The sequence below is a fragment of the Kogia breviceps genome, chromosome 8 (genome assembly GCF_026419965.1).
Source record: "Kogia breviceps isolate mKogBre1 chromosome 8, mKogBre1 haplotype 1, whole genome shotgun sequence".
Taxonomy (NCBI): Eukaryota; Metazoa; Chordata; class Mammalia; order Artiodactyla; family Physeteridae; genus Kogia; species Kogia breviceps.
The window spans coordinates 71,730,472-71,748,034 of record NC_081317.1 but is presented as its reverse complement, the minus strand read 5'-3'; the positions used below and the strand labels follow the sequence as shown (position 1 = coordinate 71,748,034).

General features: G+C 40.0%; 1 protein-coding gene across 3 annotated transcripts in view; it reads left to right on the top strand.

The window, feature by feature from the left end:
• The window catches only part of DOCK8 (dedicator of cytokinesis 8), a 225,745-nt gene that overhangs the window by 93,860 nt on the left and 114,322 nt on the right, over nt 1-17,563 (top strand). For all 3 annotated transcript variants that reach the window (XM_059073322.2, XM_067039548.1, XM_067039549.1), the window contains exons 8-14: nt 517-583; nt 2,698-2,847; nt 6,456-6,536; nt 9,874-10,033; nt 11,962-12,092; nt 13,705-13,798; nt 14,741-14,903. In XM_059073322.2, coding sequence (XP_058929305.1) covers nt 517-583; nt 2,698-2,847; nt 6,456-6,536; nt 9,874-10,033; nt 11,962-12,092; nt 13,705-13,798; nt 14,741-14,903 — 846 coding nt within the window. The remainder of the gene's footprint in view (nt 1-516; nt 584-2,697; nt 2,848-6,455; nt 6,537-9,873; nt 10,034-11,961; nt 12,093-13,704; nt 13,799-14,740; nt 14,904-17,563) is intronic.

Genomic DNA, 17,563 nt, shown 5'->3' with positions numbered 1-17,563 from the left:
TGCTCTGGCAGTGGAGTTAGGAAGGACCAGATATTCACACACCTCATAACCTAACCTAAAGAAAAGCAACTGAACTTTTTTTTTTTTTGTACTAGCTGAAAAGCCCCAGCCCTTAAAATTGAATAATAGAGGTTTCTATTCTAGTAGTAAACTGTAAACAAGACCTTTAGCTGAGACAGAGACTCAATCCTCTGAAAACACAGAAACTACAATGGTAAGAAGTGCCATACTGGATCAGACCAAGTATCTGTTCCACCTGCTCTCTATTGCAGGGCCACCAGCAAGCACTTTTTGGGGAGAATGTACCATCCACCATGATCTCAAATGATTAGGAATTTTCCATGAACCTCCCATATTTCTCCATTAACATTCCAGTGTGATTCTCACATGCATAGAGCTACCCAAATACTTCTGAAAACAACTTACATTTTTAACCAGATTATATATCCAGGCACTTTCAGAAAATTCAGAATTATCTAAGTTAAAACTATATGTTTTTCTCTCCTTCTCTGACAGGTTTGAGATTGAAATTGAGCCTCTGTTTGCCAGCATTGCCCTCTACGATGTTAAAGAAAGGAAAAAGGTAAGACAGCAAAAAATAGCCCAACCCTGAGGGCATCGCATGTTGTTCATTGTCTTGGGGTTCATGTTTTTAAATCTCACTTCTATGTAGGAAAACCACATCAGGTTTGATAGCAAATGACCTTTGATATGTCCAGTTCTATTGCCTTTGCAGTTTTTAAAGAAGTGACCTGGGAATTTATGTTCTTTGAAGAACCTTTACGAGAAAGTCAGCTGGAGGTAGTAGCCTGGCTGAGATGGAGAAGTGAAATAGTGACATATGGGGTTACACATAAAACAAAGCAATGTAAACACGGCTGTAACAAGCCCAGTGCATGTAATGTTTCCTCAGTTTGGGAGTTTTTTGCATTGTGAGACAGGCTTATCATGAATGGAAGGCATCTTGTGCAATGAAAGTCTAAATTTGCCGTCGAGTAGAGACCTCACCAAGTATATTGTGCCTTTAATTGAAAAGATTTCTCCATGAATGTCTTAATGTTTAGTCATTTTGTAACTCCTAGAGGAGGGCACAAATAGCAAAACCAGAGGAGATGTTTCTGCCCCTCTACCCATAACCTTTCAGTAGTTAGGGAAGTGTGTATATTTTGAATAAATATTAATAATCACTAAGATTTGTATTGGTCAGGATAGGTAAACTGCTAAAACAAGGAGACCTCCCCCACACACATTCAGTGGTTTAAAGCTGAATGGTTTAAATGGTTTAAAGTTTAATGGTTTAAATGGTTTAAATGGTCTACAGTGGTTTAAAGCTCAGGTTTGCACAGGCGTCAGAATCACCCGGAGGGCTTGTTAAAAGAGATGGTGGGCCCACCCGCAGAGTTTCTGATTCAGTAAATCTGGATGGGGCCTAAGAATTTGCATTTCGAACAGGTCCCCAGGTGATGCTGAAGCTGCTGGGCAGGGGGCCACACATGGAGAACCCCTGGCTAGAAGAAGGAGAATTTTCCGCCTTTGTCTCTTAACAATCCAGAGTAGGGAGGTGCGGGGTCAACAGTGGTCTGCTCCACTCAGGCATTCGGGAACCCAAGTGGCAGTGTCTCCTCCATCTTCAATATGTGCCCTCCCCAGTCACTCTCGTCACTGCCACTATGGCCCCCGAAAAAAGGGGAAAAGATGATGGGGGTGTGGGGTGGTGTTGGAGCCTGGAAGTTAGTAGACACATTATCGCTTGTGCTCACAATTCACTGGAAAGAACCTAGTCACATGCTCACTCCTAACTCAACAGGGGAGGCTGGTAAAAGTAGCCTCCGCCCAGGAGCCACTTCTTGGCTGTAAATCTGTTAGTGATGAAGGGGAAACCCAACTCTACAGTGGTTCTTAAGTAACAGTGCACCAGTGAGCTCAGGAGCACCCATCGTGACATGCCATTGCTCGAAATCTTTAATGGATCCTCACTACCTGCAACATTAAAAACAAACCCTTCAGCTTCCATGCCCGGCTTTCTTCAGGATGGCTCTCATCTGCTTTCTTTCCCTCGAGAGCCTTGGCAGAGTCAAGCCAGGCTCCTCGATGTTAACCAAAGTCACTCCACGTGTTCCAGCCTCTGAGATACCTGTGCTGCACTGTCTCCGTGGTACACAGTCCTCCTCCAGCTCTGCTTGGCGGAACCTTCTTCCAAGGCCTGTCCATCTCACATGCCTCCCCCATGGAAAGCATTCCCCATCCCCCCAACTGGATGTGACCTCTCACCCTCAGGAACTTCCACCAGCGCTTTTTTGCATGAGTGTGGTCACTTATATTTTGCTCTTACCGTAGTTACTATGCATTTGACTTTTCCCTCATTCTTGATTGTAAACTAATTGAGAGCCAAAGTAATGCCTTGCTTTTCTTCAATGCAGTACCTAGCACATCCCTGAAATTCAGGAGATACTGGTGGGTTAATAAAAATTTAAATGTTTCAAAGAACATCTCTCAAATGACTCAGAAATATCTAGAGACTGTGACAAAATATGTATCAGATTTTCCAGCAGCCACTAGTCATAAACAATGTCTATGGTTATACTTATTTCTTGGGTGAAACTTGGTGGGTTTTTCTTTTCCAATTATTTTTTTAACATGTTTAGACCATGGGAACAATAGGTATAACTCATTTTTCATTTTGCCACTCATTTACAGATCTCAGAAAATTTTCACTGTGACCTGAACTCTGACCAATTCAAAGGATTTCTGCGTGCTCACACGCCCTCTGTTGCCACATCCAGTCAGGCAAGATCTGCGGTATTCTCAGTCACCTATCCATCCTCGGACATCTACCTAGTAGTCAAGGTAGTTCAACACAATCTGATTTGCACAGTCTGATGTTCTCATTGTTGCATTACTCCCAGTGCATGTTTAGAGTGAAAGAGGTATCAGAAAATATTACATGTCCTCTGTGAGATTCTCTTTGTTTCCCTCTCAACTTTACTCTTTTCCTTTACAAGCAATTTGTGTTGGGTACTAGAAGGACTGTGGGTTTTGAAATCAAACAGTCCTAGGCTTGAGTCCTGGCTTTGCAACTTAGTAGCTATATGACTTCGGGCAATTACCTAACCTTTCTAAGACTTAGTTTCTTCATTTGTAAAGTGGAGATAATAACACATCCCTCAATGAGTAGTTGTGATTACAGAATAAATCCTGGCATATATAGACACCCTTCCCTCTAACAAGGAAAACACCCTCAGCTATCCAGCTCTGGGATGCTGCTGTGGAGAAAAATCTCAGATAGAGTCTTCTAATCATGTTCACATTTTTCTAAAGACCGAGAGTTAAATGTCCGAAAAATCCAGGCTCTGACAGTTTGAGGTGTGGGTTATAGTGTCCACGCTTCACTCTCCCTTTTCATCACCATCTCACAGACTGAGTATGTCTAGTGAGAGTCAAAATCTGTGGGCAGTTCTAAGTGGAAAGACCTTTCATTCTAGGTTGTACTCTTTGCTGATGTAAGAAAACCAGAGACTTTCTCTACACACCCAAATGGCTGGTTAGAAGTTAACGGCAAACATTGAGTATTTTATCTACTTTAAGCCAAATAATTAGTCTCATTGACTCTTTAGCCTCAAATTTTTTAAAAAAATGTCCTGGTGTTTTAATTTCATGTACACCCAGCATTCTAGGATTCTACTTTAAGCCAAATAATTAGTCTCATTGACTCTTTAGCCTCAAATTTTAAAAAAAATGTCCTGGTGTTTTAATTTCATGTACACCCAGCATTCTAGGATTGGGACATTTTCTAGTTAGCACAGTGTTTTATGTCCATAATCTCGTTGATTCCCCCATGATCCCATGGGAGTAGCATACAGGTTCCAAAAACTTCAGGTGATGTGGAGGTCACTTAACAAGAGGCAGATGTCCTTCCATTCTAGCTCCCTTTACGCCGTTTTACAAAAACTCTGAAAGGTCATTATAGCTTGAAGGGAACTTATTTAAGTTTTTGGAAAATAGAGTTAAAATTCTATTGCTGAAAAGACACATCTATTGTTGTCAAACTTAATGTGTGTCCTTTTTATTGCAATATTACTTAGACATACAGGAAAATTAGCTTAAAGTCCACTCTAGCAAGCTGTAGCAGCTTGCAGTTACTTTTAAAATTCGCTTCAACCTGGGAAATCAAAGAAGCCAATACCAGTTCCATAAATCCAAATTTTACTTCCAATTCCAGTTCTCAGTGGATGACTATATTTGGGGTAACCCATGGTAGTCTGCTAAATATCAGTGGTTACCTGTGGGTGACTATTACTTACTAAGTATACTCCAAAATTTTCAGATGTATAAATGCATTCATTTGGCAGTGATAAACATTCTCTAAATTGTCTGGGTAGAGTTAAGAAATTTAAATCTACTCAGTAAGGCAGTCCCTGGTTTGCTTCCGATTTGTTTTTCTTTATTGTAATACCACAGTTGCTTCTTTCCCTCTAAATAGGGCTGAGGGTAGCCTCTTTACCTTAAAGAAATTCCCAGGCAATTCTGATATGCCCCTTTCCCCTACCTGCCATGGTTATGAGGACTCAGGCATTTCTTTACATATCAATCCTGAAGGACCATATAGTAGAGGCTCTCATAGCAGCCGGCAGCTCCTTCTTGCAAAGTACCTGAAGTTAGCCTTGTCCAGCTCGGTGAAGGGAATAGTATCTGCTGATCTGGTCGAATCTGGATTCTCCTTCCAAATTCTGGAGATCCCTGTCCTGTGGGTTCCATGCTATGGATGCAATGTCATGGCATTCCCATTCTTTTCTTCAGGATTCTAATGAAAAGTTTCTTTATCTCTGTTCAAAGTTCATTTTAAAGACCACATTTCTATCCACTGACCTCATGGAAAAATTAGCTTCTTTCCAATTTGCTGTATAAACTCCCAACCATAAATTTCAGGAGGATAGGGACCAGGCTTTTCATGTTCACCACCTTGTCTCCCCAACAGCTACCCTATAGAAAGGACTCAACAAATGCTTTTTTTTTTTTTTTTTTTGCGGTACGTGGGCCTCTCACTGTTGTGGCCTCTCCCGTCGCGGAGCACAGGCTCCGGACGCGCAGGCTCAGCGGCCATGGCTCACGGGCCCAGCCGCTCCGTGGCACGTGGGATCCTCTCAGACCGGGTCACGAACCTGTGTCCCCTGCATAGGCAGGCGGACTCTCAACCACTGCGCCACCAGGGAAGCCCAACAAATGTTTTTTGAACAAATGAACAGGTGAATGATCGCTGACTAACAGGAAAATGGGTTAGTCTATACCTCGAGTGTTATGTGTCCATGGTCTCAACCTGGTGCATCTCTCAGGAGGATCAGCCTTATCTTCAGGCTATGGCAGAGGGAAGGGGTTTTTAAGTTCCTCTGTGAGACGAGAGACTTAATGCTTGCAGTCTCCTTGAGACAGATGTTCATTGAGCAGCCCCATGCCATTTCCTTTGAAACTCCATGAAACACCCTCCATCACTTGGGTGTTTCTGGTTTAAATACTTTGTGCTTAATTGATAGTGCCTGTTAAGAATGTGTGCCTTTTAGGATATGTTGACCCAAACTTCTTCTTCAAGGATTATCTCAACTAATAACACAGACTAATGGGTCTAAATCCGTTTGCTTTTCTCTTCCACATATAAGTTAAATTAAATTTTCTTTGAGCAGAGGGTTAGACAATTTTAAATTTCTGCTTTTTTTTCTCTTAAACATGGTGCCTAGATTTATGGCCAGCCAGGTCCTTCACCTGCAGCAAGATGGAAGACGGTGCTTGACAGTAGCAATTCATATTACCAACCAGTTAGCAAAGTGAAAAGCTGTACCATCCTACTGCTTTCAAGTTCCATTCCAAGTCTATTAAATCCAGAGAAGCAGCCCTAATAGGAAATACAAGGGAGACAATTACAGATAATTTATTCTGTTCACTTATTCATTTTGTGGAAGGTTTTAGTCCCCAACCTGACTTTCACAGTAATGACAGTCCCCAACCTGACTTTTTACAGCTAAGTATGACCTGAGGTCATATCTTTTTTACGTTGTAAACAGTAATAAACAAAATGAGCTATTCACATCCTGCATATGTCTCGTGGGTTTTGTATTAAAAAATAACTTTTATTGTATTTTTTATTGTAGGCATAATACATGTTTATCGTTTAAAAACAGAAAATACACATAAGCAATAGGAAGAAAATATAGTACATAATCCCACCATACAAAGATAACTACTATTAATATTTGCCGTGTATCTATCATCCTTTTAATATGCCTTTATGATTTTTTTTACAAAACTGTGTAATACTCTTTGTACTAATTTTTTAAATCAAAAAACATATATTATGGACATCTGACATCATCAAATATTGTCATATGACACTTTTGATGGTTGCATAGATTCCATTATACAAATGTAATTCACACGCTTTGTTTTCATATTATTTTTGTTGGTAGGTTGAAAAAGTCCTTCAGCAGGGAGAGATTGGAGACTGTGCAGAACCCTACATGGTTATCAAAGAAAGTGATGGTGGAAAGGTATGCTATTTTGAGTATTGCTAAATGGTAACATTTTAGAATGAGCAGGTATTTTTCAGAAGTCTCCCATAAAATACTTAATGGAGTTTAGCCCCTAATGTGTCCCCATATTAAGCACTAATAAATTATATTCAAACAAAATAAGGAAGGGAAAGTTCATCAATGACAACTTTTTAAAGAAATGAACTGTTAAACTCAGCAAAAGATGATGTACATACCAATGTCTAATTACAAAACTTGACTAGAGCAAAAATGCGTCCTGTTGTCTTGGTTCTGAGGCCCGGACTTGGTTGGGAGGGCCACAGACACCCCATGAAACTGAATAGTGCCAGAGCTCCCCTAGCTTCCTCCATAGCATGGGCCACCACCCTTTCTGATTTGGATATTTGGACATTAGCTGAGACTGCTGTACGTCATAAATTTATTAGTACAACATAGGTACTGAGCTATGAAAAGGACATCTCTTCTCAGCACCCATTTGCAAAAGTTTCCAACATAATTTTAAAAACATGGCCTTTTTGGAATAAGACTTGCCTAACAGCATCCTACTGCAGACTCATAAATTTCAAGTAAGATTTTTTGAACTCAAGATAACTTGCTTTTTTTAATCTAGCTTTTATCCTGAACTTAGAATGATTACCTTGGAAGTGTTGTCAACCTAATAAGGAGGTTGTTAGGAACCCTTATAGATCTTTCTGGAATCTTCCAAGACAACTTTGGAAAAACAGGCTCTCTTAAGAGCTTGATAGATGATGTACAAAACTTTTCATCCCAAGATTCTCTCATGTGAATCCAGTGTAGCTAGCACCTAAAAGAGGTACTTGTTTATTAGGTAGTATAACAAGCCCCAATACTTTTGGGTTTTTTGTTTGCTTGTTTGTTTGTTTGTTTAGCTGAAGGTATATTTAATAATTGAATGTAGGCTTTCTTTAATTCTTTAAATTCCTCCTTTTCTATTCAGTATTTCCTTATCAGTTGGACTTCTGGCCTGAGATGTGTTGTTTTTCTGCCTATTCCGTCTTTTTAATCAGTAGGGTAGGGATTTTGGAGATGGCTGTCATATCCATGGCAGAGGCAGTTGACTTGGTGCTGGTGCCATATTGGTTTGTTTTTTAAAAAATATCTTTATTGGAGTATAATTGCTTTAAAATGTTGTATTAGTTTCTGCTGTACAACAAAGTGAATCAGCTATATGTATACATATATCTCCTCCCACCCTCCCTATCCCACCCCTCTAGGTCGTCACAAAGCATTGAGCTGATTTCCCTATGCTACGCAGCAGCTTCCCACTAGCCATCCATTTTACATTTGGTAGTGTATATATGTCAATGCTACTCTCTCACTTTGTCCCAGCTTCCCCTATCCACCTATGTCCTCAAGTCCATTCTCTACATCTGTGTCTTTATTCCTGCCCTACCACTGGGTTCATCAGTACCATTTTTTTACATTCCATATTTGTGTGTGAGCATAGAGTATTTGTTTTTCTCTTTCTGACTTACTTCACTCTGTATGACACACTCTAGGTCCATCCACCTCATTACAAATAACTCAATTTCGTTCCTTTTTACAGCTAAGTAATATTCCATTGAATATATGTGTCACACCTTTATCCATTCATCTGTTGATGGACATTTAGGTTGGTTCCATGTCCTGGCTATTGTAAGTAGCACTGCAATGAACATTGTGGTACATGTATCTTTTTGAATTATGGTTTTCTCAGGGTATATGCCCAGTAGTGGGATTGTTGGATCATACAGTAGTTCTATTTTTAGTTTTTTAAGGAACCTCCATACTGTTCTCCATAGTGGTTCTATCAATTTTCATTCCCACCAACAGTGCAGGAGGGTTCCCTTTTCTCCACACCCTCTCCAGCATTTATTGTTTGTAGATTTGTTGATGAGGGCCATTCTGACTAGTGTGAGGTGATATTTCATTGTGGTTTTGATTTGTGTTTCTCTAATGAATAGTGATGTTGAGCATCTTTTCATGTGTTTGTTGGCAATCTGTATATCTTCTCTGGAGAAATGTCTGTTTAGGTCTTATGCCCATTTTTTTACTGGATCGTTTTTTTGATATTGAGCTGCATGAGCTGCTTTGTATATTTTGGAGATTAATCCTTTGTCAGTTGCTTCGTTTGCAAATATTTTCTCCCATTCTGAGGGCTATCTTTTCATCTTGTTTATGGTTTCCTTTGCTCTGCAAAAGCTTTTACGTTTCAGTAGGTCCCATTTGTTTATTTTTTATTTTATTTCCATTACTCTAGGGGGTAGGTCAAAAAGGATCTTGTTGTGATTTATGTCATAGAGTGTTCTGCCTATCTTTTCCTCTAAGAGTTTTATAGTGTCTGGCCTTACATTTAGGTCTTTAATCCACTTGGAGTTAATTTTTGTGTATGATGTTGGGAAGTGTTCTAATTTTATTATTTTACATGTAGCTGTCCAGTTTTCCCAACACCACTTATTGAAGAGGCTGTCCTTTCTCCACTGTATATTCTTGCCTCCTTTGTCAAAGATAAGGTGACCATATGTGCATGGGTTTATCTCTATATTTCTGTTTTTGTGCCAGTACCACACTGTCTTGTTTACTGTACCTTTGTAGTATAGTCTGAAGTCAAGGAGTCTAATTCCTCCAGCTCTGTCTTTCTTTCTCAAGATTGCTTTGGCTATTCGGAGTCTTTTGTGTTTCCATACAAATTGTAAAGTTTTTTGTTCTAGTTCTGTGAAATATGCCATTGGTAATTTGATAGGGATTACATTGAATCTGTAGATTGCTTTGGGCAGTGTAGTCATTTTCACAATGTTGATTCTTCCAATCCAAGAACATGGTATATCTCTCCATCTGTTTGTATCTGATTTCTTTCATCAGTGTCTTATACTTTTCTGCACAGGTCTTTTGCCTCCTTAGGTAGGTTTATTCTGTTTGTTGCAGTGGTAAATGGGAGTGGTTCCTTAGTTTCTCTTTCTGATTTTTTGTTGTTAGTGTATAGGAATGCAAGAGATTTCTGTGAGTTCATTTTGTATCCTGCTACTTTACCAGATTCATTGATTAGCTCTAGTAGTTTTCTGATGGCATCTTCAGGATTTTCTAAGTATAGAATCATGTCATCTGCAAACAGTGACAGTTTTACTTCTTCTTTTCTGATTTGGATTCCTTTTATTTCTTTTTCTTCTCTGATTGCCATGGCTAAAACTTCCAAAACTATCTTGAATAATAGTGGTGAGAATGGGCACCCTTGTCTTGTTCCTGATCTTAGAGGAAATGCTTTCAGTTTTTCACCATTGAGAATGATGTTGTGCCATATTGTTTGTTTCTGCTGCCTCTTTCCATTTTCCTCTAGAGTAAAGAAAAGATTGAAAAACTAAAACTTCAAGCTGAATCCTTCTGCCAACGTTTGGGGAAATACCGGATGCCCTTCGCCTGGGCTCCCATAAGCTTAGCAAGTTTCTTCAATGTCTCTACCCTCGACAGGGAGGTAACTGATGTGGAGTCAACGGTTGGTAAGCTTTTCAACTGTGGTGTGAAGGGAAGAGCTCCCCAATGTACCAACTCTGAGGTCAGCTACTGATTGGTGGGGGGTTGGGGTGCAGTAAGGTGGGGGGAGTGGGCAGGAAGAAGGAGGTGAATAGGATGAAACATGATTAAGACTGGAATACAAAAGCTTGATTGGACAGCAAGCCCCAAGACAATTACAATGAACTTTGTGGAGTTTAAATATAGTAAGATTTTTGGTTGGAATTTTCTGTACAGTTTGACACTTTAAAGAGTTAATTTTCAGTGGCCATCTCTTCTTAAAAGTAAAATTCTTGAAAATAACAAGAAAATATAATAATATAATAATATAGTTTATAGTGTGTTAAACAAGGCACCAAGGTTGGCTCCTAAATATAAGAAAAGCAAGGGTTTCAAAATGAAAAACTGTGGTTTCTAGCAAAATTTCCAGTTCCTTAAAGTTGATTTTGCCAAGGGCAAATGAAAAAAGTGGATGCCAAAAGAATATTTAGTTACTGTTCTGATTTATTTAGCATATTTCTCTTTTTCATTACCTAACACTTGATCTGAATTATTAATTTCCTCAACAGTTTGGGTATGGAACTATCCAAGAGGGTTACAGAGTTTGCAAGTATATCACCCCTCACCTGTGGCAGAGTTTCTGTTTTTTCAAATGTCTTTGTATCCAGCAAATATTTATGTCTCCAGTCATATGTCTCCAGTCTTTCTTGGGAAGTTTCTCATGCATTCCTTAGCTCTGCCACTTGTGAAATGTTGCTTTTACCAGAGGAGTGGAGGAAAAGGTATTTTGTTATTGCTGCAGCTATTCTGGAGTTATTGATGCATAATTACCAGTCAGAACTCCTGGGTTATTGCTGATTTATCAAAAACAAATCTCATTTTAGTGCATCCCAACATTCACACAACAATATGTGTGTGTGTGTGTGTGTGTGTGTGTGTGTGTTTTAATGATAATTTTTATGTAGACCCAGGTAGCCTTATTTGAAAGAGTTCTGCATAGAGCTTAAAGGACACATAAACTAGGTGGTTAAGGCATAGAGCTTGCTGGGTCCTCAGTTATCTCTGGGTCAAGGAGAAATTAACCTGACTACAGAGGCTGATTTTTAAGAAGCAACCAAAAGATGCAGTGTATCATACTGAGGCAGCATGGCAAGTTTAGGTGGCTCAGTGGTAGCAGGAAGCTCCAGTTCAGCATTATGACAAGAATTAAGGGTAAGAGAATGTTCAAAGACAGGGTTGAAATATTATAGTTCTATGCAATTTGACCGTTCACTACAGAACCCCTGAGTTTTGCAGTATAAAAGTAACAAAATCGTCACCTAAATCTCAAAAGGGGTAAGAAATAAGTAAGCAGAGTATCAGGGTTCAGGTTTGGGTGTGACTCAGTTCAAATTACCACTAGGCAGGTTGGCCAAGGCAGAAACTCAGTTCTGCTGCCTGGTCCACACAGCAAGAGAAGAAAGCTCAGATACAGGATGTACTCAGGCCGACCTGTACGTAGCACATTCGGGCCACAGTCCCAAATGCCTGCAGGGGCGTTTGAGTACATGCCTCTCCCAATGGAATGTAAATATAAAAATAAAACAAAAGTAAACACTGTTGACTAAATAAAGCTTATTATTTAGCCAGACCCTGCTCTGGCCACAGTTCTGGACTCCTGCTACCTTGATCGCCACGAGGGAGGGCACTGTGGTTGCTCAGGGGCTCCAGCTATGATCAGAGGAGGATTAGGGGCTCCAACAGGGGGTCTAAGAACAGGGATCAGGGGAGGGAAATTGTCATGCAAAACAAGAATGGCCGTGTTCAGTGTTCTCTTTCAGTGAGCTTCAACACATCTTACATACGGTAAAGTTAATAACTGCTATATAGTCAAACAGAAAGGCAAACTTTAGAATGACAATTGTTTTCCTTAAAGGGAAAGCCTCTGTGGGTGAGCGGAAAACTTCGTCCCAATCTCGAAGACTTTCTGAAAGAGCCTTCTCCTTGGAGGAAAATGGGGTTGGATCCAACTTCAAGACCTTGACCATTAACAGCTTTTTCAAGCAGGTATCTCTTCATGTTACAGTGTGTCTGGCTTTGTCCCCTCACAATGGCATGAGTGCTGGAGCCCAGAGGGGGAGCATATGTAGTGACTAAGAGAACAAGTTAGTCAACCTCACCAAGCCTCGGTTTCATTATCTACAAAACAGGGATGATGGCACTTGCTTGATGTGGCTTTTGGGAGGGTTCGATGACATGAGACGTGTAAAGCTCTTCTCAGAGTGCCTGGGATCTAACAAGTGCTAGATGAACGTTAGCCCTTTTAGTTGAGAGAAGGACTGGTTCCCATTAATACAAACTATCCTATTTGAACTATCATGGTCAATTCATTTATTAGGCTATGAAAACAGTCTGGCTAAAACATCCATTTCCCCTTTGGCTTGGGGTTTCTTGGCCTAGATGTTGTCCATCTCACCCCTTTACCACGTGCAGGGTTTCTAGAGCTGCCTACTTCCTCACAGAGTGTGACCATTACAGATGGTGCTCTTTATTAGCTCAGAAATCATTGAGACTTCTTAAAGATGAAGAATTTCCTAGCGTAATCAAATTCATAGAGACAGAAGGTGGAATGAGAGAAAGTAGAATGATGGTGGCTAGGGGCTGCAGGAAGGGGGAAATGGGGAGTTGTTTAACGGGTATAGAGTTTCAGTTTTGAAAACTGAAAGCATTCTGGAGATCGTTTGCACAACAAAGTGAATGTACTTAACACTACTGAACTGTATACTCAAAAGTGGTTAAGATGGTAAATTTTACGTGATATGTATTTTACTACCAAAAAAAAAAACAACTTGACTTATACTTGGTTTGACTCTGTTTGGGAAAATTTTCTGCAGCTCAAGCAGTTCTCATGGGGCATGTCAAGAGGTTATGTTAACAAACTGAAGTGCAGAGGAGATACTAAGGGTTCTGTGTGCCGTGCCTCATGATAGAGATTGCAGGGGACTGAAAGGGTTTCTATTTGAGAAATACTCCTTCCTATTGTATTGCCTTGGGGAGCAAGGCCCTTGACTAAATAAGCCAAAGTTTTCTCATCTGTACTTAGGAATAGGACACACCTACCTACCTACCTACCTTCCTTACTGGGCTGCTGTAAGGATCAGAGCTCGTGCACACGTATCCCTCAGCAGCATTCCTGTCCCACATACACGCATGGAGTGTAGTATATGTGCTTAGCCTTCTTAGTCAAGACAAATGTGTAGAATATGAGGATAGGAAAAAGATGGAAAGATGCTTTCTCCATCTTCAAATCTTGGAAGAAAAGTTTTTTTTTTTTTTTTGAAGAAAGCTTTTATTCTGTTTTGTTCCTGGGAGTAAACAAGTATCAGTGGGTTTAAGTTATAGGGGGAGGACCTTTTGGCCTGGATTACTAATGGTCAAACAGCCTTCCTCAGGAATGCAGTAAAATCCCCATCCCCAGGAGGATTGAAGAGGCTGAGAGTCAGAGTGGTAGAGAAAGAATATTTGACAAGAGGTTGTCTAAAAGATTTCAGAGTTGCCTCGTATCTATGAAAGGCCCGTTACAATAATACTTAAAGATAAAAATCTTCCGAGAAATCTTTGGTCCCAACCCCAGGAGTGTATGGTGCATCTACACTAACCCTGACTTCTCTCTTGGCAGGAGGGAGATCGCCTTAGTGATGAAGACTTATTCAAGTTTTTAGCTGACTACAAAAGATCTTCATCCCTACAGAGAAGAGTCAAGTCAATTCCAGGTGTGGATGGCTTGTCTTTATCCTCTTTGTTGTGCCAAAGCCATTTATGATTAGACACATTATTCATGTAATGCTGCAATTTTTTGTCAAGTGAAATATAGGATTTTGTATTAGGAGTTAAGGTCTGGGTTTTTTTTGGCCAATCTATTAATGTTTTCTATTTTTATTAAAGGACTGATTCTGTAAATAAACATCATGCTTTATATTTGATTGTTCACTCAGAAAATCAGATAATTGTTTGAAGAGAGGAGCCTCTTTTATCATATTGTATGCAACTCTTAACATGAGAAAAAGTGAAAGTGAAATGCTTTGGTAGAAGGTGAGGGCGCACCCTCCTTATCCTCAGCTTAACAGCCCCTGAGGCATTTCTGCAGCCCCCTGGGGTACCAGGGAACCTAGTTTGAAAACCACCAATTTTTAGTGCTTGTAATGAGAGAAATTACTGAACTATATACTTATGGTGTGGTAGTTCTGGAAGGGACTTTAAAGATCCTCTAAAGTGTTCTTACTCATTTTACAGTTTCTTGCTTTTTAAGTTCTAGAAACTAAATCTCAAAAATTGTCATGGGGCTTCCCTGGTGGCGCAGTGGTTGAGAGTCCGCCTGCCGATGCAGGGGACATGGGTTCGTGCCCCGGTCCAGGAGGATCCCACATGCCGCGGAGCGGCTGGGCTCGTGAGCCATGGCTGCCGAGCCTGTGCGTCCGGAGCCTGTGCTCTGCGACGGGAGAGGCCACAACAGTGAGAGGCCCGCGTACTGCAAAAAAAAAAAATTGTCATGACATGCTTTTCCTGAAACTATGGGAAATTAACTGGGTATTCCAAAATGCTTATACTCACACAACTTATCCTCATTTCCATAAAAGAAATATAGTACAGCAGCCTTTCTTGACTCCCTCGTATATAACGTCTTTACCTAAGACAGTCCTATTTTCTTTCTTTAGGCTTGCTCAAACTGGAGATTTCTCTGGCTCCAGAGACAACCAGTTGCTGTCTGACTCCTGAAATGCTGCCAGTGAGACCCTTTCCTGAAAACCGGGGACGTCCACACAAAGAGATTTTGGAATTTCCAATCCGAGAAGTATATGTCCCTCATACTGTGTACAGGTAAGAAACAAAGGCTCTTGGAAAATTATTGAACCAAAAATTTGAGCCTTGTTTGGGTAATGCTTTCATCATCCTTTGACCTATTTTCCTACTTCCTAAGTTTTGGGGAAAATGAAATATGATGTTTACAAAACTATAGATAATTACTTTTTAAGATCAATTTTTAAAGGTGATTTATCTCATTTTTTTTCACAAGAAAATGTTACTTCAGTCATAACTGGAATGTAGAATTATAGTGGACATATTCCTTCTAGAAACAAAAAAATCATCCTAGTCATTACCTTGGTTTTCCTATAGGTAGAAGGACATTTTAGGGAAAGAGCAATGACTAAAAGTGTTCTGGTTGTCTCAAAGACAGGTTTTTAGCTCAAGACCAGCTCTGTCAATAGAATTTAGAGGAATGATAGAAATGTTCTATATGTGTGCTGCCCAATAAAATAGACACTAGCCACATGTGGCCCTTCAGCCTTTGAAATGTGGCTAGTGCAGTGTAGGGACTGAACTTTTCATTTTATTTAATTTTAATTAATTTGAATTCAAATTCAAGTAGCTATATGTGGCTGGTGGCTACATTATTGGATAGCATGGAACTACACAGTAAAGGCCTAAAAGGTTAGGTTGCCTCAGTTTCTTGGAGGCCCTTTGCATGGGGGCTCAGAGGGAGCTTGTCAACATCCATCTGCCAAAAGCATTGTTGATCATATACTTTTATTTTTTATTTTGAGATTTTTTTTAATGCAGAGAAGAAAGTTATAATAAGCACCTTTTCTCCAGCATCTAGAAATGACATTTTGTTGTTATGTGTGTGTGTGTATATATATATATATATATATATATATATACACACAAACAATCATAGTGGTTAAGTTGAAGTCTCCTTTATCCCAAGTCTCCAATTACAGACCCCTACCCTGCCTCTCACATCACATTGTCATGAACTTACATAGGTCCTTTCTATTTTCCCTGGTTTTACACACACACACACACACACATACACACACACACAGAGTCATGTATTATGAATCTGTGAACACTAAATGGTATTTTATTTTCTTTTTAAAAATTTATTTATTTTATTTATTTATTATCGGCTGTGTTGGGTCTTCGGTGCTGCGCGCAGGCTTTCTCTAGTGGCAGCAAGCGGGGGCTACTCTTCGTTGCTGTGCTCAGGCTTCTCATTGCGGTGGCTTCTTTTGTTGCCGAGCACGGGCTCTAGACACGTGGGGTTCAGAAGTTGTGGCCTGTGGGCTCTAGAGTGCAGGCTCGGTAGTTGTGGCGCCCGGGCTTAGTTGCTCTGCGGCATGTGGGATCTTCCTGGACCAGGGCTCGAACCCGTGTCCCCTGCATTGGCAGGCAGACTGTCAACCACTGCACCACCAGGGAAGCCCTGAGTGGTATTATTTTTATATTCATTTAAAATGTACATAAATGGCTTCATACTCTATGTGTTATACTGTACTACTGTACTTTTCATCCAACAGTATGATTTTTTTTCTTTTTTATTATTGTGGACTTATGAATTTTATTGATTCAGTGTGTTACACTCAGTAGCAGTCATTATTCTTTTTTAGTTACTCAGATTTTCACAAATGTAACCAATGGGAATTCCTTAATAGCTTGTATTTTAGCAATATTGATTTATATAGAGCTTTGCCGTTCTTTTAAACTGCTATTTCGTGTTCCTTTCTGTGAAGAGGCCATATTTTATTTATCTATTTCCTATTTTTCTATTGATAGACATTTATATTTTTTCAGTGTTGGGCTTTTATAAACACTGTACAGTGAGAATTTTTGTCTTTGTCTCTGTGCACATATGTGAAAGTTTCCCTAAGCAATATGCCTAGAAATAAAATTCTTGGGTCACAGTGATATATATTTTCAGTTTTATTTGTACCACCACTTATTTCCAAAATTGTGTCAGTTTGAAGTCCTTCCAGCAGTGTAAGAGAGTTCTGATTCCCCCATATCCTCACTCATACTTTCCATTGTGATGTTTGGGTATGTGGGACTGAAATACAAAGAATTTCAAAACTCACCTAATCTAAGTACCTCTACCCCTCACGTTTTCAGATGTATAAAATTGAGACCCAGACAGGATAAGTGAGTGGTTTGTTGATGTCAAAAAATGGCAGTGGGGCTTCCCTGGTGGCGCAGTGGTTGAGAGTCCGCCTACCGATGCAGGGGACACGGGTTCGTGCCCTGGTCCGGGAAGATCCCACATGCCGCGGAGCGACTAAGCCCGTGAGCCATGGCCGCTGAGCCTGCGTGTCCGGAGCCTGCGCTCTGCAACGGGAGAGGCCACAACAGTGAGAGGCCCGCATACCGCAAAAAAAAAAAAAAAAAAAAAAAAAAAAAAATGGCAGTGAGTAAAACAACAAGGTTTTACTGTGTAGCACAGGGAACTATATTCAGTATCTTGTGATAAACTATAATGGAAAAGAATCATAGAAAAAGAATGTAGAATCTAAAAAATGGGTACAAATGAACTTATTTACAAAACAGAAGTAGAGTCACAGAGGTAGAAAACAAACTTATGGTTACCAGAGGATCGGGGGAAGGGATAAATCTGGAGATTGGGATTGACATATACACACTACTATATGTAAAATAGGTAACTAATAAGAACCTACTGTATAGCACAGTAAACTCTAGTCAATACT